The 26,040-nt window shown below is 38.3% G+C and overlaps 1 protein-coding gene across 4 annotated transcripts in view; it reads right to left on the reverse strand.

Annotated features, from left to right (window-relative positions):
• The window catches only part of MDN1 (midasin AAA ATPase 1), a 166,613-nt gene that overhangs the window by 122,864 nt on the left and 17,709 nt on the right, over window positions 1-26,040 (reverse strand). For all 4 annotated transcript variants that reach the window (XR_011997104.1, XM_072737323.1, XM_072737331.1 and 1 more), the window contains exons 6-15: window positions 24,665-24,907; window positions 24,291-24,422; window positions 20,700-20,803; window positions 19,577-19,691; window positions 12,356-12,549; window positions 11,374-11,455; window positions 6,848-6,943; window positions 5,140-5,252; window positions 3,755-3,903; window positions 2,797-2,857 (exon numbers count right to left, since the gene is read on the reverse strand). Coding sequence is in view for 3 of the 4 variants with exons in the window: in XM_072737323.1 (XP_072593424.1) it covers window positions 2,797-2,857; window positions 3,755-3,903; window positions 5,140-5,252; window positions 6,848-6,943; window positions 11,374-11,455; window positions 12,356-12,549; window positions 19,577-19,691; window positions 20,700-20,803; window positions 24,291-24,422; window positions 24,665-24,907 (1,289 nt within the window). In the remaining variant the exon portion in view is untranslated. The remainder of the gene's footprint in view (window positions 1-2,796; window positions 2,858-3,754; window positions 3,904-5,139; window positions 5,253-6,847; window positions 6,944-11,373; window positions 11,456-12,355; window positions 12,550-19,576; window positions 19,692-20,699; window positions 20,804-24,290; window positions 24,423-24,664; window positions 24,908-26,040) is intronic.

Raw genomic sequence — 26,040 nt, forward strand, 5'->3', positions numbered from 1 at the left:
TAGTCCTAGACTTTCTCCTTCTGGAATGATTTTATCTGGTTCATATAAGTCCTCTGTCTCCTTTACTCTTCTTTATGGAGTCTCATCACCCTCAACTCTGTTTGAACTTGGGTTCTCTACTCACAGGTAATCTAAAGGTCTATGTTCTGCCTACCAGAATAACAGGAGCACCTGGCTGGCTCAGTCAGTGGAGCATGTGACTCCTAATCTCGGGGTTATATGTCCAAGCCCCCATGTTGGGTGCAGAGATTACTTCAAAATAAAATCTTAAAAATTAAAAAAAAAAAAAAAAAAAGAGCTAAAATTAAATGGAGGGGATCCTGGCTGGCTCAATCAGTAAAGCATGCAACTCTTGATCTCAGAGTCATGAGCTCAGGCCCCACGTTTGGTGTGGAGTCTACTTAAAGGGGAAAAAAAAACCCCACAAACCTAAAATTAAATGAAGGAAAAAAGTATACCAAGATAATACTAATAAAAAAAAACAAGGGGGTACATATACCAACAAAGATCAGTAGGCAATCTGCATAACATAAAACTCTGATGGTCTCTGAAGCTTAACTTTTACCAAGTGTTTTTAATCCTCAATAATAATCTTCTTAAAACCAATCTAAAGGATCTGGATTCACAAACCAAACTAATTAGGTTTATAAATTTTTTCATTTTTTTAAAAGATCTTATTTATTTATTCATGATACACAGAAGGCAGAGACATAGGCAGAGGGAAAACGAGGCTCCTCACAGGGAGCCCGGTGTGGGACTTGATCTCAGAACTCTGAGATCACGTCCTGAACTGAAAGTAGACACTCAACCGCTAAGCCACCCACGCGTCCCTCTTTCGTTATTTTTTTACAATACTATTTGACACATGCAAACTATGTTTAACATAAGTTATAAAACCTAATAAAACAGATGAAAGTAACAACACATCCCCAAAATAAAGTTATTACCCTTTCTAGATCCCATCTCCCTGCCAACTCTTGAATATTGTTTTCCACTCCCTTGTCTTTTATTTATTTTTTTTATTTTTTTTAAATTTATTTATGATAGTCACACAGAGAGAGAGAGAGAGAGAGAGAGAGGCAGAGACATAAGCAGAGGGAGAAGCAGGCTCCATGCACCGGGAGCCCGACGTGGGATTTGATCCCGGGTCTCCAGGATCGCGCCCTGGGCCAAAGGCAGGCGCTAAACCGCTGCGCCACCCAGGGATCCCTCCCTTGTCTTTTAAAAGTAATTTTGTCTCTCTTATATACAAAAATTCATAAGCAAGGGAATCATCCATGCATCTACAATATGTTATATACTAAAAGATCTGATTTATACTACTGTCCAGTAATACAAAAGAATAGGAAGCAATGCATATTTCCAATCATATAAAAATTGAAGCATATGTAAGTTTTCTGATAGCTGATGCTAACCTACTGACAAGGAAAAATGAATATATATTCTTTTTAGCAAGTTGGCACTAAAACAAAATTCCAGTTACCTTATTCTGATTCTAACCTTTTAATATTATCAATTGCATCAGGACACAAATAAGCATCTTTGTACTCACTATGTTTAAAACGACTTAAAATGGTTGACATAACACTATAAATTCTTACAAGAGACAGACCCAGTCCATGTTCATTTAGTACAAGCCTAGCCATTTATCTTAGGAATACATAACGAGAATATTCCTGCAGACACATATAGTTACAGAATAGAGAGAAATACATGGTAGTATAGATATACCTAGTTAAGTAACAAATTCTATGTTAGTGAAAACACATGGCCAAGTACTTCAATGAGGGAAAGGGGAGATTAAGTGTCAATTAATTGATAGAAGGAAAATAAACACAAGGTAGAAAGATCACTGGGGAAATAAAAGTAGAATTAGAGTAAGAAAGATAAGCCTCAGCTAATGGATCTTAAGATAATATATATTTAAAACATATATATAACATATATATTTAAAATAAATATTTAAAGCATTAAGTACATAATTACTAACATGTGTAGAACAGAATATAAATAATAGGTAAGAAAAGAAAAAGTACCAAAGGAAGCAGGATTCCAAAGTGGCACCCTACTCACAGCGAGGAAGGATATAAGACAAAGAGTATAAACAAAAAGTGCTGTAATGTGGTCCTCAAAAAAAAAAAAAAAAGATAAATGAAAGGTTTTCTGGCAGACACCATAAAGAGCAAAAAGGACAATAAATTCTACTTCATGCCTTTAACGATTTTTTTAAGTAACTGTTCTGAGTTAATAAGACAGATCCTAATATTGCTCAACATAAAGTATGCCAATAGCATCCATCAGCTTTACAGCTTTCAGCACAAACTAAAATTGTAACTGTAACATATTCAAAAATACCAACATGGAAGAAGGGCATTTTAATGACCTTTATGGGGTCCTAGGAGCAGCATTTAACCAAATAGTTACTTAATGTTTCAAAGATAGCTGAACTGCAAGACAGAGTCTAGCTTCAAGGCATTGTGACTCCAGAATGTAGGCTGATAAATGACTGGACACACAAATATTAGTTGGTTATATACTTGTTTTTTTTTCTCTCTCTCTCCATTCCAGCATGATCTTTGAAAGCAAGAACCTCAAGTGTTCTTTAAAATAAAAAGAAACATCTACACATCCAAGAGCTCTGCAATACAGTCCAATAAATAACCTGCTTGGGTGGGGGTAGGGGTGCACATCTTTGAACCTTTTTCTAAGGCTACTTTTGAACTTTAAATGGAAAAATTATTTGTTCCCTCAAGCAGAACATAAAGTAACAAGAAAATAATTTTAAATCATACTCACCCCCCAAGCAAGTCTGCAGTGTCACTTTGTTGATTCATATTGACAACCCTCAAACGATGGCCTTTTAAAAAGAAAGGGCGAAAGGGTCACTCTGAAAATGTCAAGACTAATTATATCCAGTGTGATCTTTAAGGATGTGTGGACATGAGCATAAGGCAAATCTTTAAGTGTGTATTTCTTCTGATCCTCTTATTTTACTTTCAGGAATTTCCCAACCATTCAATAATTTTCACCTAACCCAGAAAGATATGTGTAAGAAGATTCATTGTGTATTATTGCTGTGGCATCAGATAACTGAAAACAACGAAAAAATCCTTCAGTTAAGTCAATGTCGTCTATAAGTTAGAATTAAATAAACAGCCAGTATAGAATATTATTAATTAGCCACTGGAACAGAAATGAGGTAGTTCTATTTTTAAAGATGCCCAATGCATTTAGGAACTAAATGCAATACACAGAGCATGATCCCATTTTTTTCAACATAAAACCAGACTTAAATGTTTATATGTTTGCAGGCCATAGATTAGAACCAAAAAAAGTTAATACCAAGCCATTAATAGCAGTTATTTCCAGGAGGAAAAAATTACATTATTTCCGAGGAAAAAATCTTCAGTGGTTATTTCCAGACAAAGTGGAGTGGTGGCACTTTTTAAACTCCCAATATTTTGTGGACTTTTTATTTAAGGGGACATAAAAGGGCAGCCCAGGTGGCTCAGCGGTTTGCCGCCGCCTTCAGCCCAGGGTATGATCCTGGAGACCCAGGATCAAGTCTCATGTCGGGCTCCCTGCATGGAGCCTGTTTCTCCCTCTGCCTGTGTCTCTCTGCCTCTGTGTGTGTGTGTCTCTCTCATGAACAAATAAATAAAAATAAAATATTTTAAAAAGAGGAGGTAGATAACAAAAACAGGCAATGTCAAACGTTTATCGTCTGGGGGCAGAGTGCTTCCCCTCAAGTTACCTGTAATGTGAGCCAAGTACTGGACAGTAGAGGTCTTGCCAGTCCCTGTCTCTCCCACCAGCAACACAGGCTCCCCTTTACTAACACACACTGCAAGCTGTTCAATAAGAACAGAGGACGGCCTTGTAGGAGCAAAAGTGAACTTCTCCCTGGGAATGGGAAAACAAATAAGCAGTCAGAGAAGCAGGCTACAAGTTTCTCTTAAGCGTAATTTTGAGGAACCAGATTTTCCAGACTCCACAAAATGAGAAAACAACCCACAGCATCTGTTTTCATACTATAAAACAGGTATCCTTATAGTCTATGAGTTGCAGAATTTATCAATTCTACATTACACCCAATACTTTACTAGACTCCCAAGATTCAAAACATCAATAAGGTAGGACGTTATCTGTCCTAGCTATGTCATCCTAAGCCAATTACTTAGGCTCTCTTAGCCTTCATTTCCTCACCTGTAAAATTTGGATCAGAGTTACTATTTGTGTTGGGTTGAATAATCTTTCCCCAAAATTCATGTCCATCCAGAACCTGTGAATGTGACCTTACTTGGAAAAGGGGTCTTTGCAGATATAACAAAGTTAAAATCCTATCATACTGGGTTTAAAGGTAAGCCTTAAAATCCAATGACTGTTGGATTTTACAAGAGACTTAGAAACAAAAACACACACAAAAACAAAAACACAAGAAAGATGATATGACAATGGAGAGAGAGAGAGAGAGAGATGGAAGAGTGTAGTTACAGAAACAAGGAACACCAAAGACTGCTGGTAGCCATCAGAAGCCGGAAGGAGGCAAAAGCCTTCGGTGGAAGTGTGGCCCTGCCAACATTATTATGATTTCAGATTTCTAGTCTCCAGAGCTGTGAGGAAATAAATGTCTGTTGTTTTAGGCTACCAAGTAATTTGTTATGGCAGCTGTAAGACATTAATAAGTTAATTCATAAAGTTATTATAACTGCTACATAAGAAGACATATGCAAAGCACTTAGCACAATATTAGGCGTATACAAAGTATTTAATAAATGGTAACCAGATCTCAGAATCTAATACAATTCCAGCCTTCAAGGAATTAACAGACTAGCATTAGGACCTCGTCTAACTTCCAAGTGAGGCTTACTTTGTAAATACATGATAGTGAATAAAACAAAAAATACATTTTTCCTAGTTTCAAGTCCCTAATGACCCTCATCACCTCCTTTACCTATTAATGTCTAATTTTATAGACTATACTTTAGGAAAGCACTGCTTCTTACCATCCAGCACAGTAGAGAAGTCATCACTCACACAACACATTTTGCTCAGACACAAGGGGCTGGACTAGTCAGTCAGTCCTTCTATCATGTTCCTAACGCCCCACAGTCTCAGATTAGTTGAGAGACTATTTACCTCTGTATGTGGACAGCCTCACTTTGTTTCCGTAGAAGCCGTACTCGACCCACTTGCACATCTAGCTCATTGATCACAATTTCAGGTTTATAAAGCTGACAGAAGAATTCGGCCTATGGAAGGGGACAGAGTAAAATTCTGTATAGTCTTTAAAAAAAAGAAATTCTGTATATTCTTCAAACATTTCCTCGTCCATGTGGCTTATTATGCCCATCTAATTAGCCCTTTACTACTAAGGATTTTCTACTTCCAAGATAGGCGAGTTAGCTTTAATTATGTCTTTTCTAGAACTGACTGAATTTGGGCAGCCCGGGTAGCTCAGCGGTTTAGCGCCGCCTTCAGCACAGGGCATGATCCTGGAGATCCAGGATCAAGTCCACGTCAGGCTCCCTGCATGGAGCCTGCTTCTCCCTCTGCCTGTGACTCTGTCTCTGTCTCTCATGAATAAATAAATAAAATCTTTTAAAAATAAGTAATTAAATAAAATTGACTGAATTTCTGTTCATGTTTTTTAAAACATTGATTATGAAATACTTTCCTATAATGGTACTTTTTATTCATTCAAATAAGCCCATATCTGCCTATATCTAAAGTGAACATACAGACATATTCCAATAGCAAATGAACAGAAAGTTCTACTCCTAACTAAAATTTATGAAAAAAAAAAAAGTGATTGTTCTTCACCTATACTTTTCTAAATTATTACTAAATATTCTAAAATATTAGATTCTAAAATATTGCAGGAAACAATGACTTGAATGAACCATGGTACATCTGACTATAGCCAGAACACAAAGAGAAGCTGTGACAGATGCTTCCAGGGTATCTACCCATAAGCGATTCTTCTCTTGTCCTTGTCACTAATCCTAAGAACCCATTTTGTTTAGATTTGGGGCAGGAATGAAAGGAGCAGTGAAGTGTTCAGGGAAAGTGAATCTCTCTTCAACCAAAAGGGATAAATACTGATCAGTCTAAGCCAATTGTGGTAGTTTCATTTCTTTTTTGCCTACTATAATTATTAATTATTTAAAGCCCATTTAGTAGGTGTTCTGTCACCTGCAGCTAAAACCATCTCAACAGTTTCAGAATCGTAAGGAGCCCCTTGAACATAAGGTTTTTTTGAGTCATCTATTTGGAAATGGCAGATATCTGCCACTAGATGGGCCTCAGACATTTCTCTAGCTACCATTACCACTCTGAAGGGCTCTCTCCTCCAAAAATACATATTTTGAAATAAAACAAGAATGGCAAAATATTAAAAATCTCAGCAATGAACCTAAGTACTAGTCTTTGTACTATTCTTGGTATCCATTGGTACTACTATTTTCAATTTTTCTGATGTCTGACATTAATGAAAAGTTGGAGAAAATCTAATTGTGCCTAAAATCACAGACAAAGGTGTTACTAAAACAGCTCCAGTCCTGAGTCCACAATCTATGAAATAACACGTCCATTAAAACACTGGAGAAATTAATGCATACATGGTGATATAAGGTACAAGGTGACTCACTTTAAGAATGTAGAGCACATGGAGAACTACTTATCTAAGAGACAGTGAGAGCTTTATATCCATGAAAGGCAACAATGAAACTATCAACTTTGACAGAGGAAGTAGTTATTACAAAGGAACTATTAGATAAGGACCAGACTCTAGCAAGTAAATATCCCAGCTTCCTTCCAACAGAAAAGTAAAAATAGCACTGCATACCTTTTTCTTGGAAATGTTCAATTTGCTTCCAATTATTTCTGCCATTTTCAGTTTGCTTGTATGCTTAGAAAGCATTGCTGTGAAACAGTCCAGAGCCTATTAAAATAACGAAGGTCAATGCAAACTGATTTTTTTAAAATACTACATTAATCACAGAGCACCACTACCCTGGCCACAAAAAGGAAGCATATAAAACCCAGGAGAAACATATCTGCTAGACTAAGGAGAGTAGAAATAAGGTACCAGCCCTAGACTCAAGGGCCTTACCATAATACAGACAGGATAAACAAATGTGAAGGCTTTACTATCAAAATACTGCTGAATTAGAAAAAAAAAAAAAAAAAAAAAAACCCACACAGAAAAAGCTTCATTTTACAGGGTACCTGGCTGGCTCAGTTGGTTAAGCATCTGATTCCTGGTTTTGGCGCAGGTCATGATCTCAGGGTCCTGGGATCAAGTCCCATGTTGTGCTCTGTGCTCAGCAGGTAATCTGTTGAGGATTTTCTTCCTCTCCCTCTACCCCTTCCCCTGCTCATACCTCCCCTCCTGCCTTCTAATTTTTTTAAAAAGCTTCATTTTACAAATTGAAATTCAGGCAAAAATAGAATTAGAGTTAATCATTATATGATTCATGAGGGAACTGACTCTTAAGCCACGAAAGTAACACCAAAAGATTACTTGCTAGCTGTAAAGGAAAATTCTTGATGCACACCCTAATGCAGTAACTCCATCTCAGCCAACTACTGACAGGCCAACCAGATATGTGTCTTCTGCTTTTTTTTTTTTTTTTTTTTGTAAGTAAAAAATGTGGGGCTTAAACTCACAACCCTGAGATCAAGAACTGAGCTAAGGTCAAGAGTCAGATGTTTAACCAACTGAGCCACTTGGGTGGCTCCAGATGTAGGTCTTCTGATGAAATGAAATATAAAGTATATATTACCACTAAAAATGAATTCTACCCAAAAAAAAAAAAAAAAAAAATGAATTCTACCCAAAAAGTTTGAATTGGAATACATTAAGCATTTTAATAAACTTCTACTTACAGGAAAGACAAGAGAGAAAATAACAACAGAAAGGATACTATGAGTATAGTAAACAAGAATACATTTGGTTCTGTCACCACCAAGTGTAAAACATCAATAAACTTCATAAGCATTTAAAAAGAGAGGGAATTTATACAGTCCTTGTTCCTAATACCTGGCACAGAGTTTTAAAAACCCTTGGAATTACCAAAAATAAGAAGTGTCTTTTGTTATTCACTAAGGCCCCTTTGGACCATACTTAAGTTTATTAAGCTAAGCAAGGTGTGGGACACCTGGGTGGCTCCGGGGTTGAGCGTATGCCTTTGGCTCAGGATGTGATCCCTGTCTGAGGATCGAGCTCCCAGCGAGGAGCCTGCTTCTCCTTCTGCCTGTGTCTGCCTCTGTCTCTCTCATGAATAAATGAATAAAATCTTAAAAAAAAAAAAAAGTTTAAAAAAAATTTTAAAAAATTTTAAGCAATTTTTAATTGCTTAATTAAATTAAGCAATTAATTGGTTAAATTGCTTAACCAATTAAAATTTTAATTGCTAAGCAATATGACTCTTAATGGGCCTTTAGATAGTTTAAGGAGGGACTGGCCAGGTCAGAAAGACCAAGCACTGACTTGGAGGGTTGAAATTTTCAGCTCCACCACTAAGGGAGGGAGGAGGGGCTAGAAATTATGCTCGATCATATGGCCAATGACTTAAGACCTAATAAAATACTGGACATCCAAAGCTTGGAGAGCCTAGCTGTTGGTGGACATATGGATATGCCAGGAAGCTAGCACACCCTAACTAACTATGCTCAGGACCCTTGAGACTTTGCCCTTTGTCTCTTCCATTTGTCTTTAAGTTATATCTTTTATAATAAAACCATAACCCGTACTTTAAGTATAGTGCTTTTCACGGAGTTCTGTGGGTTGACTATTGAACCTGAGATGATCATGGGAACCTCTGAATTTATAGTTGGTAGGTCACAAATACAGGTGGCCCCCAAGACTTGCAGCTGGAGTCTAAAGTGGGGGTAATCTTATGGAGGCCTTGAGCATTTGATTCTTGATCTTGGGGTCCTGAGTTCAAGCCCCAGGTTGGGTGTAGGGATTACTTAAAAATAAAATCTTCGGAAGGAAGGGAGGGAAAAAGGGAGGAAGGAAGGAAGAATAGAGAGAGATCTAGAAGGAGATACACCAAGGTATTAAAAGTGTTAGGGAATGTCTGGATGACAGCTATTTTTTTTTTAAGATTTATTTATTATTTATGATCGACATAGAGAGAGGCAAAGACACAGGAGGAGGGAGAAGCAGGCTCCATGCCAGGAGCCCGACGCGGGACCCGATCCCGGGTTGACGGCTATTTTTATCTTACCACTTTGCTTTCCTATATTTCCCAATTTTCAACAATGTATATATATTGTTTCTACATTAATAAAATACCTGTATACAAAAGTTCAGAACACTATTTGTCATAGCCAAAAGGTGAAAACCCAAATATCCACCAATGAATAAACGGATAAACAAAATCTGTTATTATCAATAAAATGAAATGTTATTCAGCCATAAAAAATAATTCAGGCTACAACATGGATTAACTGAGAGAATATGCAGAGTCAAAGAAGTTAGATACAAAGGTCACATATTCTATGATTCCACTTATATGAAATATCCCAAATCAGCAAATCTATAGACAGAGATAATGCCACAGTTTTATTTTAAAAGTGCAAAACAAGGTCATCTCTAGAAAGATGATAAATTTAGGGGAATGAAAAAGTGAGTTCATGGGAAAGAAAAACAAGATTCAAGGACTGGCACACAGCATTTCAGGGTTCAGCTCACCATAAGTGAGAACTCCAAATGTGGTTTCTTTCTACTGATACTAACTTTGCCAAACACAACAAGAATGCAATGCAAACCAAACTGGGTCACTACTCTCCTCAATCCCAAATGACAGAAACCAGAGTTAGTTACTTACTTACTTAATTTATTGAGAGAGAGAAAACACCTGATGTGGGGCTCAATCTCACAACCTTTGAAATCATGATCTGAGCCGAAATCAAGAGTCAGATACTTAACCAACTGAGCCACTCAGGCACCCTTAGAAACCAGAACACTTTGGGATACCTGGGCGAGTCAGTGGTTGAGCATCTGCTTTTGGCTTGAGTCATAATCCCGGGGTCCTGGGATAGAACCCTGCATCAGGCTCCCCACAGGGAGTCGGCTTCTCCTTCTGCCGATGTCTCTGCCTCCCTCTCTGTGTCTCTCAAGAATAAATAAATTAAATCTTTTTAAAAAAGAAACAAACAAGAACGCTTTATAATCAAAATTAGTGTTTTGGGGATCCCTGGGTGGCTCAGCGGTTTGGCGCCTGCCTTTGGCCCAGGGCGTGATCCTGGAGTCCCGGGATCGAGTCCCATGTCAGGCTCCCAGCATGGAGCCTGCTTCTCCCTCCTCCTGTGTCTCTGCCTCTCTGCCTCTCTCTCTCTCTCTCTCTCTCTCTCTCTCTCTATGTCTATCATAAATAAATAAATAAATCTTTAAAAAAAAAAAAGTAGTGTTTTAAGAGCCCACAGCTTTTCAGACAGTATCACTTTTATTTTTAAGCAAGCAGGAATAAATATCTCCCTGTTCTTATTGAATATGACAGAGTTGTAATTCAAGGGGGTTTCCCTTCTGCACAACACATTTTTTGCCCAAGCCCAGCATACAAGGCTATACTTTGTAACCCCTACGTAAATTTCTCTGGACTAAAGTAATAGGCCCTACCAAGAAGTGGAAAGATCAGACAAATACAACTCTTATCAAATAGATTATGAAATTTTATGTAGGAATAAATACTGAGCATTTTTTTCAGTAGGCTCCATACCCAAAATGGGGCTCAAACTCATGACCTCAAGATCAAGAATCATATGCTCCACAGACTGAGCCAGCCAGTCACCCCTAATACTACACATTTGAGAAACACTTTATATTTCACAACATTACTGTCACCTAGGAGATTTTCTTTTCATTTTATCTGTAATATTTCAGTGTCTGCTTTACTGTATCTAAACTATCCTTATGGGATCCCTGGGTGGCACAGTGGTTTGGCGCCTGCCTTTGGCCCAGGGCGCGATCCTGGAGACCAGGGAGTGAATCCCACGTCGGGCTCCGGGTGCATGGAGCCTGCTTCTCCCCCTGCCTATGTCTCTGCATCTCTCTCTCTCTCTGTGACTATCATAAATAAAAAAATTAAAATTAAATTTAAATTTAAAAAAAAGTTTAAAAAAAAATAAAAATAAACTATCCTTATTTATAATTTATAGTAACCTGTTTTAAAACTAAAAACAATATTATGCCCGTATTAATATGCCCAGTTAGTTTTAAGGCAACATTAGTTGAGTTTTAACTAGCTAGGGATAATAAACACAAAAGAAAAATTCTGATAGCAGCCAAGAGACAGAAAATGACAATGGAAATCAACAGCCTCACAGGATAGAAAGAAAATAAACATGAAGACTCTATCTTACCTCTTGAAAAATATTTAAGGATGCTGATGAAGACAGACTGTCAAAACAATGGACAATCCTATTACACCAATTCAGTAGATCCCTTTAAAAAATAAAAACAAAAACAAGGAAATAAAAGACCATAGGTCAAAGACATCAAAGCCATCCGAGTTCAATTCAATCCACCTAAGTCTGGGGAACACATGACAATGAAGTCTCTCTGTTTCTCTGGCATTGTAAAGATAAATAGTGCAGGGGATAGAATAAGTGAGGGACCCCACCTATTAGGAAGTGATCTGTCACATATATTATCCCAATCCATGCCAGGTAAGGTTGGGGAGAGTGGGACAGCAACTAACTCTCAGAGCAAAAATCAGGGGAGTTGCCCCATTCCTAAGGCTCACGTAAAGGGAAAGCCAATCATCGAGAATAGAAAGCAAAGGTACAGAACTCACTATATATAGCAAAATCAAGGGTCTTATTTAAGACCCCAATTGTCACAAAAGAAAAAGCCAGTGAAAGAATTATGTCAGTAAGGAGTTTCAACCTTAGCTTTTAAAGTTATTTTTTTTTCTTTTTTTTTAAGCAGCCTCCACATCCAACATGGGGCTTGAATTCATGACTCTGAAATTAAGAGGACCATGTTCTACCAACTAAGCCAGTCAGGTGCCCTCAAAGTTATTTTTTAAGGCTAAAATAACATTCCCTTATAAGCCTTCCTAATCATTATCTATAAGATCTGAAACAGGATCCAACATCATAAAGCAGCCCACAGGTCTAATTTCAAAACCTGACCTCTCATAACCATTTAGTGATAGCTGCTAAGAACTTTTAAGGGAAGTAATTTTTAAAATATTAACTCAAGGAGCACCTGGATGGCTCAATCGGGGGAGCACACAACTCTTGACCTTGGGGTCATGAGTTCGAGCCCTGTGATAGGTATGGAGCCTACTTAAAAAAATAAATAAATAAAATATCAACTCAAAAGTGCTTAATCTAGTACCTTAGAGACAATTCTCTTCCTTCAAGGCTTAGTCTTTTGTTTTCTCTTCTGGCTTCTGCAAATTCTTCAGGTACCTGTTCACATGTAACAGAACTATCACTGCAAGAGTGATGTTTCTCTCCAGTAAGTTGGATGTAAATGTCAAGCAGGTGATCAGTTACTGCCAAGAGGCTGGGATATCTATTCTGAAGAACCTGACAGAGGGAGGAAAAAAAGCAAAGAAAATTTAGCAGCAGACACAGTAATTTTTAAAAAGCACATATAAGGGGAGCCTGGGTGGCTCAGTCAGTTAAGCAGCTGACTCTTGGTTTCAGCTCAGGTCATGACCTCAGGATCCTGGGATCAAGCCTTCCATCAGGGTCCACGCTCAGGAGCCAGTCTGCTTGAGGACTCCTTCTCCCTCTCCCTCGGCCTCTCCCTGAGCTCACTCTTGTTCGTTCTCTCTCTCTCACTCTCTAAATATATAAATTTTAAAATAAATAAATAAAAGCACATGTAAACTCCTGCTAGTATTAGTCAAGCAAAAAATGAATTTCTCTTTGAAATTTGTGCCAAGTAAATACTCCCCCAAGAAACCCAGTGGATGCCTAAAACTGCAGATAGTACAAAACCCTAAACATACTATGTTTTTTCCCCACAGACATACCTATGATAAAGTTTAATGTACAAATTAGACATAGTAAGAGATTAACAATAACTAATAATAAAATAGAACAATTATAATATGCTGTAATAAAAATTATATAATGTGGTCTCTCTCTCAAAATATCAAGTATTATGCTAACATGAGGTGATAAAATACCTAGAAAATGATATGAAGGGGAATGACACAGGCCCTGTGATGTAGTGTCAGGCTACTACTGACATTCTGACAATACATCAGGAGAACCATCTGTTTCTGGACTGAGGTTGACTGTGGGTAGCTGAAAGTGCAAAAAGCAAAACCAAGGATAATGGGGAGCTACCATGTAAGAACTTCTGCCTGTACCAATATCCCTTGCCCCTCAAAAACCACAACTTTTTTCCTGGCCAGAACGCAGGTATCTGGCAATCTCATCATTTACACAACTTAGGGTACAGAAGCCAGATGGGAAAAGAGAGTCTTCAAGCAACAAACACATCCAAGTCCTAGGAATTTACGCACTGAAGAATCCTGCAAGTACTACTTTAATTTTAACATAATTCTAGGGGCACCTAGATGGGAAAAGAGAGTCTTCAAGCAACAAACACATCCAAGTCCTAGGAATTTACGCACTGAAGAATCCTGCAAGTACTACTTTAATTTTAACATAATTCTAGGGGCACCTGTGGCTCAGTTGGTTAAGTGTCCAACTCTTGGTTTTGGCTCATGTCATGAGCTCAGGTTGTGAGATCCAGTCCCAAGTCAGGAGCTGTACTCAGCAGGGAGTCTGCTTGAGATTCTCTCTAGGGCAGCCCAGGTGGCTCAGTTGTTTAGCGCCACCTTCAGCCCAGGGCCAGATCCTGGAGACCCCAGATCAAGTCCCACGTCAGGCTCCCTGCATGGAGCCTGCTTCTCCCTCTGCCTGTGTCTCTGCCTCTCTCTCCTCTCTCTCTCCCGTTCTCTCTCTGTCTGTCATGAATAAATAAATAAAATCTTAAAAAAAAAAAAAAGAAAGAAAGAAATTAACTCTTTGGGGGAAAAAAAAAGAGATTCTCTCTCTCCCTCTACCCCTCCCCCAATTCCCACTCCCAAAGGCTGGCACATGTATGTGCTAAAATAAATAAATAAATATATCTTTAAAAATAAACAAACAAACACAATTCTACTAAGATTTGTTAGGTCAGGGCAGCCCGGTGGCTCAGTGGTTTAGCACTGCCTTCAGCCCAGGGCATGATCCTGGAGACCCGGGATCGAGTCCCGCCTCGGGCTTCCTGCATGGAGCCTGCTTCTCCCTCTGCTGTGTCTCTGCCCCTCTCTCTCTCCTCTCTGTGTTTCTCATGGATAAATAAATAAAATCTTAAAAAAAAAAAAAAAGAAAGAAAGAAAGATTTCTTAGGTCATTTTTCAGCAAAAGCAACCAGAAGCAATTAATAGAAAAAAAATAATAAGCATTTAAAAGCAAACCACAGTAAAAGAAGCTAATATAAAGTACTGATAAAAAGCAACTGATCTTTAAAAAAGCAAACAACAACAAAAAGCAAACAACAGAAATTAAAAAGCAAAAAATGTACTTAATTAATTAAAAAGCAAAAGTAAATGTACCTATTTACTTCAATTATTGAGAATTTTTTTCCAGAATAATACTTGGTACTCATACTATTGGTTTTAAGCTTTTATGATATGGATTTATTCAAACAGGTCTATTTGAGAAAAAAGGGAAATATGTATATATTAGAAATATTGTCTGGGGTGCCTGGCTGGCTCATCAATGGAGTGTAATACTCTTGATCTTAGGCTGTGAGTCCAGCCCCAGGTTGGGTGTAAAAGTTAAAAACAAAATCTTGGGCATCCCCAGTGGCACAGTGGTTTGGCGCCGCCTGTGGTCCGGGGTGTGGTCCCTGAGACCTGGGGTCGAGTCCCACATCGGGCTTCCTGTATGGAGCCTGCTTCTCCCTCTGCCTGTGTCTCTGCCTCTACTCTCTCTCTCTCTCTCTCTCTCTGAATAAATAAATCTTTAAAAAAAATGAAAAGGTCCTTTTTAAAAAAAATTAAAAATAAAAATAAATAAATAAAAACAAAATCTTAAAAGAAAGGAATATTGTCATCCAATACATTTAAATTAGCTTGAAAAATATATTGTGATTCCAATTTGTATATGAAATATCCATTTATTCTGTATATATAATGTATACATATTTACAAAAATAAGGATCTACAATCTTTTAACAATGTCATCTCGAGTAGTAGATATCACAGATTTTAATTCATGTTTTTTTACTGAAGGACTTTACAATAGATACTGCTGAAAACATGTTTCAGGTAGATTAAAAATTAAAACAAAAAAGTTACAAAATCAGTAAAATGGATACACACATAGATCTTTAAAATGCAGAATATATATTTTTGGGTAGGGAGTAAACATTTATAAAATTGGATATAAAAAAAATAAAATAAAATAAAATAAAATTGGATATATTCATGACCTTGGTCACCACAAACAAAATATAGACTATTTCCAACACCTCCCCATTTTTTATTAAGATTTATTTATTTGCTTATTTAGAGACAGAGCACACGTGTATGAGCAGGGGCAGGGCAAAAGAGAAAGAGAAAAATCCCAAGCAAAATCCCCACTGAGCGCAGAGCCAGACACAGGGCTCCATCCCACCACCATGAGATCATGACCTAAGATGAAATCAGGAGTTAGACACTTAAATGAGTCATCCAAGTGTCCTTCCATCACCTCTTCAACAAAAAGTTTCTGGGACACCTGGGTGGCTCAGTGGTTGAGCATCTGCCTTTGGCTCAGGGCATGATCCCACAGTACTAGGATCAAGTCCTACATCGGGCTTCCTATATGGAGCCTGCTTCTCCCCTTTGCCTATGTCTCTGCCTCTCTCTCTGTGTGTCTCTCATGAATAAATAAAAAATTTTTTTAAAGTTCCCTTATGCCCCTTTTGTAATCAATCCCTTCTCCCACACCCCTGCCTATGGGAATCAGGTATCAGATTCTGATCCCTATAGATCTGCTTTCAAGTAGTCATCTAGGGGCAGCCCCAATGGCTCAGCGGTTTAGCACCACCTTAGGCTCAGGGCATGATCCTGGAGACCCAGGATTGAATCCCACATCAGGCTACCTGCGTGGAGCCTGCTTCTCCCTCTTTTTTTCTTTTTAATAAAGATTTATTTATTTATTCATGAGAGACAGAGAGAGAAGCAGAGACACAGGCAGAGGGAGAAACAGGCTCCATGTGGGGAGCCCGATGTGGGACTCGATCCTGGGTCCCCAGGATCATGCCCTGGGCTGAAGGCGGTGCTAAACCACTGAGCCACCCAGGGTGCCCGCCTGCTTCTCCCTCTGCCTGTGTCTCTGGCTCTCTCTCTCTCATAAATAAATAAAATATTTTTTTAAAAAGTGTCATCTAAAAGGAGTCATACAGGATGTAGTGTGTAGTTTGGTTCTCTTACTCAGCTAATGTTTTTGAGATTTATCTAGACATTACTGCATGTATCACTAGTTTAAACGTTTTCACTGCTGAGTAGTAATTCCATTATATAAGCATGTATATTTATCGTAAGAATGAGAAAAAAACGATTTTTATTTAGAAAAAAGAATTTTATCAGTTTTACACTTTAGTGAGGGCTCAGCTATTTGGGAAAAAAGTTCTGAATAGAAAAGATCTATAAATACACACAAACCGGCTGTTTTCTTCCTTAGCCAAAAAATCTTTTCTTTGTTATTACCACAAATATAAAAATTCTAAAACAATGTCACTTAATAAACTAATCTGATATAATATGGCTCTATTATCAATTTAATATACGTATTTTGGAGGTTCATTCCTTTAATGAGCATTTCTTAAGTCCCCACTTACATCAGCAACACTAAGGATACGAAAACAAAACCAAAATGAATGTAGCCTACCCTCAAGAAATGCTATCTGGTCTAAAAAGCAGATACACAAGCAAATCAAAATTGCAATGTGGTCAGCCCTCCCTGGAGACCCAGGAAGGTTTCATGGAGATGTTTCACTTGGCAGATGTCATTAACGGTTGTGAATAGGCACTGCCAGCAGAGACAGTAGGTCTTCTAAGGCACTATCTCCTAAGATACGAGGGCACATTCAAGGTGTACAGAGAGACAAGATTTGAGAAACTGCCAGGGATGACTCCCTGGCACTTATTAGCTATGAGGAGTTAGCACTATATAAATAGCTCATTTTTTAAAGTATAATTTGTTATTTCAGCAAGTCAAAGACATCATTTTTTAAAAAGTAGGCTCCATGCCCAGTGTGGAGCCCAACATGGGGCTTGACCTCATGATCCTGAGATCAAGACCTGAGCTGAGATCAAGGGTTGAATGCTTAACCGACTAAGCCATCCAAGCGCCCCATTCAAAGACAATCTTTCTAGGCATAAGATGACTGGAGCTGGCAGCAATAGAAATGCAGTCCCTTGTGCTCCCCATGAGATCAGCTTAGGATATTATTTTATTTCCTAAACAATGTACACAAGCATTTTAGCCAACAGTCACTTATTCCAGAGAGTGTTATTAGAATTTATTAGTTAGGTTCAAAGGCTTAAAAATAAGAGAACTTCTCAAGGTCAACTAATATGATATACATTATTTAAATGAGGGGGTGAATGCTCCTATTGTGCGTCCGATAAGCAGAATGACTCAGCTGTTCATGACAGAAATGGAAAATGAGCTTTGGCTTTTACTGAAGAAAAAAAAAAAGTAGCATGTTGTCATGCTTTCAATCCCCAACAAATCACACCTAAATGTGAATTTCGGACCTCTTATTTAAAGAATAGGATGGCAATTTAGGAATGAAAACTAAACACTGAAATGTCTACAACTGCAAAAGAAAGAGCTGTGTGATGACAGAGCAACACAACAAATGCTTATAAAGTGCCAAGTGGAGTGGATGCTGGGGACACAAAGATGAATGTTATTGGAGGAACTATTGTAGAGGGCAGCAAAAGAGGGATACACAAACAGACACAGAAATAGACAACTAGGAATTAGAATGAGATAAACTCACAAGTCCAAAATAGGCTGCAGAGTTACAAAATCACAATGGCAAAACAAGGCTTCTGAGAGATTACACGATCAAACTTTTTTCCAGTAATACAGTGAACTAGATACCCTGAAAACCTCTCTGCTAATAAACACTTAAAATGGTGAATAAGATATTTGGTATGGTTGTCTTGCGTCACTTATTTATCTAAAAACTTACACCAAGAAAGAGCAAAGCATCCTTCCCATGCCTGTATAATCACCAATAGTGCATTATTTGCTATGCTCCCAGATGAAGTGTTGCAGAATGGGAAGCTTTCCAAGGTAATGTAAGAGGAAAGTGGGGGGAATTAGCAGGGTAGAGAGGTATAATTCTTAAACGTTTGAGGATAATGAGCAATACCACAAAATGAATCAATGAGTAACATCTAAAAAATAATTCATCTTGGGCAGCCCTGGTGGCTCGGCAGTTTAGCGCCACCTACAGCCCGGGGCTTGATTCTGGAGACCCAGGATCGAATCCCATGTCGGGCTCCCTGCATGGAGCCTGCTTCTCCCTCTGCCTGTGTCTCTGCCTCTCTCTCTCTCCTGTGTATTCTCATGAATAAATAAATAAAATCTTTTTAAAAAATTAAATAAAAAATAAAAAATAATTCATCTCCATTTTTATTAATACCCAAAACAAAATGTATATTAAGTTGTTGAATATATTAGTTACAAAACAACTTAGTAAATTATTTTTTTAAAAAAGGATCTTTGGAAACAATTGAGGAAACTTGAATATAGTCTGAAAATTAAATGGTATTGAGACATCACTGTTCATTTTACTGGGGACAATAAAGTTATTGTGATTATACATGGAAAGGCCCAGGGCACCTGAATGGCTCAGTTGGATAAGCATCTGCCTTAGGCTCAGGTAATGAATGATCTCAGGGCCTGGGACTGAGCCCAGGCATCCTTTGGGCTCCCTGCTCAGTGGGGAGTCAGCTTCTCCCTCTGCCCCTCCCCCTGCTTGTGCCCTAGCACTCACACATGTGCTCTCACAAATAAATCTTTTTTTCTTAAAGATTTATTTATTTATTTATTTATTTATTTATTTTTTTTTTTTTTTTTTTACGAGAAACACAGAGAGAGGGGAAAAGACACGGGCAGAGGGAGAACCAGGCTCCATGCAGGGAGCCCAATGTGGGACTCGATCCTGGGACTCCAGGATCACGCCCTGAGCTGAAGGCAGATGCTTAACCGCTGAGCCACCTAGGTGTCCCTCAAATAAATCTTAAAAAAAAAAAAAAAAAAAAAACTTAAATTTTTAAAGCAAAGTATTGAAGTATTAAGTGTATGCATTAAAGTATTCAGGAATGAAATGTTAAGGAGTTTGCTTTCAAATACATTAGCAAATAAAAAATATTAGATGAAGCAAATTCTGTAAAATGTTAGTACATTAACTGTTAAACTTGGGTTGATGAGTATTTTGATGACCAATTACACTATTTCCTCTATTTACACGTGTATCTGGAACTGTTAATAATAAAAAGTAAAAAAGAAAACCACTAATGCTTTCCCACTGATAACCACATACCTCATTCAGTTCTGTCTTATCCATGTTATCCATGTGAATTTTTGTCCAGTATTTGTCTAGCAGAGTAGCATGACTATTTAGAGGTCGATACCAATTTCCTCCACAGCTCAAGAGTCTGTATTTCAAAATTTAAAAAAAGAATTACACAAAATTCCCAATTTAATCTTTAATTATGCCTCTGGTTAACCCTTGCTAGACATTATCTCATTCTGGTGCCAGATTACCAATATGTTGGGCTCACAGGGCAGATGACAAATGAAAGAGAGGCTGACAGTTGACCCAAGTCTGACTCTTTTCCTTTTTTTTTTTTCAAGATTTTATTTATTTATTCACAAGAGACACAGAGAGAGAGAGACAGAGACACAGGCAGAGGGAGAGCAGGCTCCATGCAGGGAGCCCGATGTGGGACTCGATCCCGGGACTCCAAGATCACGCCCTGGGCTGAAGGCCGCGCTAAACCACTGAGCCACCCAGGGATCCCGTGACTCTTTTCCTTTTCCATGTAGGGGCTGTGGGAATACTTTCTCTAAAATAAATAATTCTTTAAAAAATAAATAAATAAAACAGGAATGAAGGGGCGTCTGGAGCTCAGTTGGTACAACATGCAACTCAATCTCAGCGTCATGAAGTCAATCCCATGTTGGGTACAGAGCTTAAATCTAAAATATGGTAATCGGGACACCTGGGTGGCTCAGTGGTTGGGCGTCTGCTTTTAGCTCAGAGCATGATTCCGGGATCTGGGGTTGAGTCCCACATCAGGCTCCTTGCAGGTAGCCTGCTTCTCCCTCTGCCTGTGTCTCTGCCTCTCTCTCCCTCTCTCTGTGTTTCTCATGAATAAATAAATAAAATCCTTAAAAAAAAAAAAATACTACAGTAATTAAGATACTATGATATTGGTGTAAAGATAGACAAATGAACAGAGTCCTGAAATAGGAACTAGATCTTTAAAAATTAGCTAATTAAAATAAAACAGGAATGAAAAGGGTGGATCTGTCATCAGTTCCAACTGATCCTCCTTAATGTGGGCCCAGAAAACTACTCCAGGACTCTGGACTCAGTACTCCAGTGTGGGGACTTATGAGAAAACGGCTCCAGTGGGAATAGATAGGTTAATAGAACATACCTCCTAGTTGCAAAGAACTGAAATCCAGGAGCCACTTTCAGACAGTCACCTCGGCCAGGAATCAAGAGCTCTCCATTCTCCAAAAGAGGGATCAGCACGGAAACCTAAATCACAAAACCCAAATGATAAAACTATTAAGGCAGAAGTAACAAAAAAACAAAAGAACCCTCTCTCCAAACAATGAACACATCCTTAAAGGAAACCTTAGTTTTCAGAACATGAACTAAGATCAAAAGGCAAGTGGCAATGTATGAGCCACCTAGACTCCAATGATTTATTCATTCAATATTTACCAAGCCAGACACTCAAAATCCAGACATGACTGAGGCCTTACAGCCTAGCATCTGACAAAACAGCCATGCAAACCACCATATGGCATGATGAGTATGACCCTAGGGATGACTGTGAATCAGAATAGAATGGTGTAGAAGCATTGAAAGTGCAGACAGACATCCCAGAGATAATGATATTCACTGAGTCTTAAACGTGAGCAGGAAGCCAGTTTTGGTGGGAGGGAAACTCCCAGCACATATACTCCAGGCAAATAATATTCAAACAGATAAAAATCTCTGTTCCTAAGAGCATAGCATGAGAGGATTCCACTGTTAGGGCAGAATGTGCATATGAAGTAGTGGAAAACTATAAAACTTAGAAATAAATAAATTAAGGGTCTCCTGTGCTGAGCTAAGGAATTTGAAATTTTTTTCATGAAAGTTACAGAGAGTAAATTAGCCTGGGGGAAAAACTATAATTTTTATTTTAGCAACAGTGCAACAAACAGAACATCAACTGAAAGGAGGCTAGCCTACAGGAAAGAGGCAAAAACAAAGATAGGATGGCTATATAGATAGATGTCTGGCTGGCAAGAAAGAAGAGTAAAGGGCAGCCCTGGTGGCGCAGCGGTTTAGCACCGCCTGCAGCGCGAGGTGTGATCCTGGAGACCCGGGATCGAGTCCCACATCGGGTTCCCTGCATGGAGCCTGCTTCTCCCTCTGCCAGGGTCTCTGCCTCTCTCTCTCTCCCTCTCTCTCTCTCTCTCTGTCTCTATGAATAAATAAAATCTTTAAAAAAAAAAAAGAAAGAAGAGTAAAAAAAGAAAAGAAAAAGAGAAAAATAGGTAACAAAGCAAAATGGCTAGACAGACGGATGAAAATAAATCCTATGCTAAGGCAGTGGGAGAGAAGAGAATAAAATAAAGAGATAAAAAAATACTAAGCAATTTAAGACTAAATAACTAAGAGACTAGAAGGAGACATCAAACTATGGAAGAAAAGGCTGTTCTGAGAAAGAGCAGGCAAATTCCATCTTGGACATCTTTAACTTCCACCAGCTAAGGGACATTTTTTTTAAATATTTCAAGAAAAGGGTGGGCCATACACATAGATCTAGGGAACATGAGTTTATACAGGAAGCTTAAAAAGAATACACAAAGTAAGACCAAAGAGTCAAAGAAAAGGGTTCTAAAATATCAGACGTAATTTTATTAAATATTCTTACTACACACATGGCTAGAAGCTGAAAGGAAAGCCCAAAATAATATAGGAGCAACTCCAAATGATTCCAAAACTTGAAACTAAAGAAAAATAACCTGAATATCTGTAAAAGCTACCTTAAAATAAAAAAGGACTATTAGCTAAGAAGTTCTGAAAACAACAAAACAATAATCAAAAGATCTAGGCATGTCTTTAAGTAAACACAACTTCATTATAACAATAATGAAGTTTAAATATAATAAAATGAGCACCATAACCTTTGTATGAACACAACAAATATATGAACAGGAGAATGGTCTACAGAAAATTGGACTAAATGTAGAAGAATTTTCTGACATTTATCAGATACTGCCAAAGGAAGAGCAAGTCAGAAATTGTCAGTTAAGTCTTGAATCTGGACTTTACCTTCAAAGAATATAATTAACTATAAGACAATACGAGATCCCTAGGCTCCATCATGGCCTGGATGTAACCTCTCTCATGTTCACCTATCTTCTTTGGCTCTAATTCCACAATGTACAATCCTAATGATTTCCAGATACCCTGATAGCTGAAAAAACTGCCTAAGGAAAAAGCACTAGAAAATGGAAAGCCGGGGCAGCCCGGGTGGCTCAGCAGTTTGGTGTCACCTTCGGCCCAGGAGGCCAAGGAACGAGTCCCATGTCGGGCTCCCCGCATGGAGCCTGCTTCTCCCTCTGCCTATGTCTCTGCCTCTCTTCTCTGTGTCTCTCATGAATAAATAAATAAAATCTTTAAAAAAAAAAAAAGCAATTTTTCTAAAAACGAAAATATATATCCAGTATGTTTTCCGTAATGAAACAAAGACAAACATGCTCTCTTCCTTTACCTGTCCTCAGCCTGCTGCTCTACAGATGCCAAAGCTAGGAAGCAGGGTCTCAAAGTTCTCAATGTATTTGTAACATGGGTAAGCTATTTCCCACAAGGCCTATTCTTTTGGAAATGTTATGACACTGATCACATATTCAACTGAAGGAGCAAAAAACTACAATGAAATTGATCACATATCCAACTACAGAATTTCCCCCTTATCCATGTGGAGTATGTTCCAAGACCCTCGGTGGTTTCTGAAACTGTGGATAATACAGAGTCCTATATATACTATGCTTTTTCCTATACATACATACTTTGATAAAGTTTGCCTTACAAATAGGCAAGGTAAGAGATTAACAGCAGTAAATGACAATAGAATAGAATAATTTTAACAATATACTATAGTAAAAGTTATGTGAATGTGGTTTCTCTCAAAGTATCTTACTATACTCACCCTTCCTATGGAGATATGAGATGATGAAATGCCTATGTGACCAGATAAAGTGAGGTGAATGATGGAGACATTTCGACATAGTGTTAGGCTACTACTGACCTTCTGATACATTAGGAGGATCATCTGCTTCAGGACTGAGAGTAACCAAGGGTAACTGAATGGCAGATAAGGGGGGACTACTGTACTCAGTGAAACAGTACCAGCAGAACTTTATCAATTTTCTAACAAACACCTCAAACCAGATTAGGTAGGTAATCATGAATGAGCTTCTCACAAAACGTAACAGCTCTAATCAAATACCTATTATTTTTTAAAAAATATTATTTATTTTAGGGAGAAAGAAAAGGAGCAGAGGGGAGGGGCAGAGGGATAAAGAGACAGAGAAGCAGACTCCCCCACTGAGCAGGGAGTCCCATGCAGGGCTCCAATCCCAGGACCCTGGGATCATGATCTGAGCCAAAGGCAGATGCTTAACTAACTGAGCCACCCAGGTGCCCCTGATTTCCTGTCTTTGAAATGTATTTTGTTAATAGTGATTTTGGGAGATAATTTCAGTAACACAGGTGTCTGGGGCACCTGGATAGCTCAGTGGAGTAAGCATCTGTCTTAAAAAATAATCATGAACCCATGGTCATAGGATAGAGCCAGGCATCCTTAAGCTCTCTATTCAGCAGGGAGTCTGTGTCTCCTTCTCCCTCTGCCCCACCCCCACCCCACTAGTGCTCTCCCTCTTTCTCCTAAATAAATAAATAAAATCTTTCAGGGGAAAAAAAAAAGACAGAAAATCAGTAAATAATTAGTGAGGTAACATACCACGTCTAAGGGGGCATAGTCAATATCCTCCAGAAGGATCCAGTGTCCCTTTGTGACTGCCTGTGTGAGAGTACCAGGTTGCCACACAAACTCTCCTGGGACATCTGTACACCGATACATTCCCAACAGCATCTGGAGGAAAAGGAAAAAGTATTAATGAAACCACATATCCGAGATCCCAATGCCACATCCTTTGATTAATTCTGTTAAAATTCTATACAGATATAAGCAGGCACTTGGTGTTTTTACACGTTGGTCCCATCAGTTATGAGGAGGACCAATAACTATTCTCACATTCCCTTAGCAAAAACAATACTTTAATGCAAACATTTATAAGCATGTGAACCCACCAAAATTTGCTATTTCTTAATTACCTTACTGTCGGTCTGATCTCCAAGCTGGACTTTAAGAAGCTGAGGGGGCTTCCTTCTACCTGTCATTGCACCTAAGTGTTCAACTAAGGAAGTTTTTCCACATCCTATTGGTCCTTCCAACAACACAGCATTCTGAGAAGCCACTGCCATAGCCAGTGTCTGAAGATTTTTGCAGATTGAATCAACCAGCACATAAGATCTAAAGGCCAGCTCCTGTTCACGAGAAGAACTCCTATTACTAGCCTAAGGAAGCAAGGGAAAAATAAAAGGCATGTTAACAGTCTTTCCTCCAAAGTGCACAGATTAATTTCTACAACAATGCTTTCACTAACCTTTACATAAACCTCTAATTAGTAGTACTAGAACTATAATAACAACAGGTATGTTATCCAAAATAAGGATCTTTTTCCTTTTGGCAGGATTTAAGGAAAATCTCCCACCAAAGTCTGAGAAGCCAAAAAAGTTGACACACAAAAGATAGGGGCAAACTTCATCTCATGACTGCATTTTTGTTTTCCTTCCTCTTATACCACATTCTAGGACTTCGTATCTTTTTTTTCTTTTTTTTTAATTAAGATTTTATTTATTTATTCATGAGAGACACAGATTGAGAGAGAGAGAGAGAGAGAGAGAGAGGCAGAGACACAGGCCGAGGGAGAAGCAGGCTCCATGCAGGAAGCCTGACGCGGAACTCGATCCCGGGACTCCAGGATCACACCCTGGGCCCAAGGCAGGCGCTAAACCGCTTAGGGATCCCCTAAGACTTCATATCTAAAATCAAGAATGCACACAACATATTTATCAATCAGGGAAAAGGATACTTTGTATTATAAAATTATTGTATTTTTTCAGGTATAATAAAGAATAATGGCTTTTTTAAAAGTTCTTTTCTGGGATCCCTGGGTGGCGCAGCGGGTTGGCGCCTGCCTTTGGCCCAGGGCGCGATCCCGGAGACCCGGGATCGAATCCCACGTCGGGCTCCCGGTGCGTGGAGCCTGCTTCTCCCTCTGCCTGTGTCTCTGCCTCTCTCTCTATCTCTCTGTGACTATCATAAATAAATAAAAATTTAAAAAATAAATAAATAAATAAATAAATAAAAGTTCTTTTCTTTTATATGTATATACTGAAATATTTAGGCATGAAATGATGTGCTATCTGGAAATTGCTTCAAATAACACCGTTTGGGGAAAGTGTGCAGAACTATAAATAAAATGTAACTGATAATTTATAATTACTGAGGCTAAATGATGGGTACATGGGGATTCATTATACCACTGTTTCTACTTTGAAATATATTTGACGTTTTCCATTAACAAAAAATAAAAATAATAGTAATAATTCTCTCAGTATGTTTAATGTGTATAGAGTTTTAATTC

Source organism: Vulpes vulpes, chromosome 1 (genome assembly GCF_048418805.1).
Source record: "Vulpes vulpes isolate BD-2025 chromosome 1, VulVul3, whole genome shotgun sequence".
In the NCBI taxonomy this organism is placed as follows: Eukaryota; Metazoa; Chordata; class Mammalia; order Carnivora; family Canidae; genus Vulpes; species Vulpes vulpes.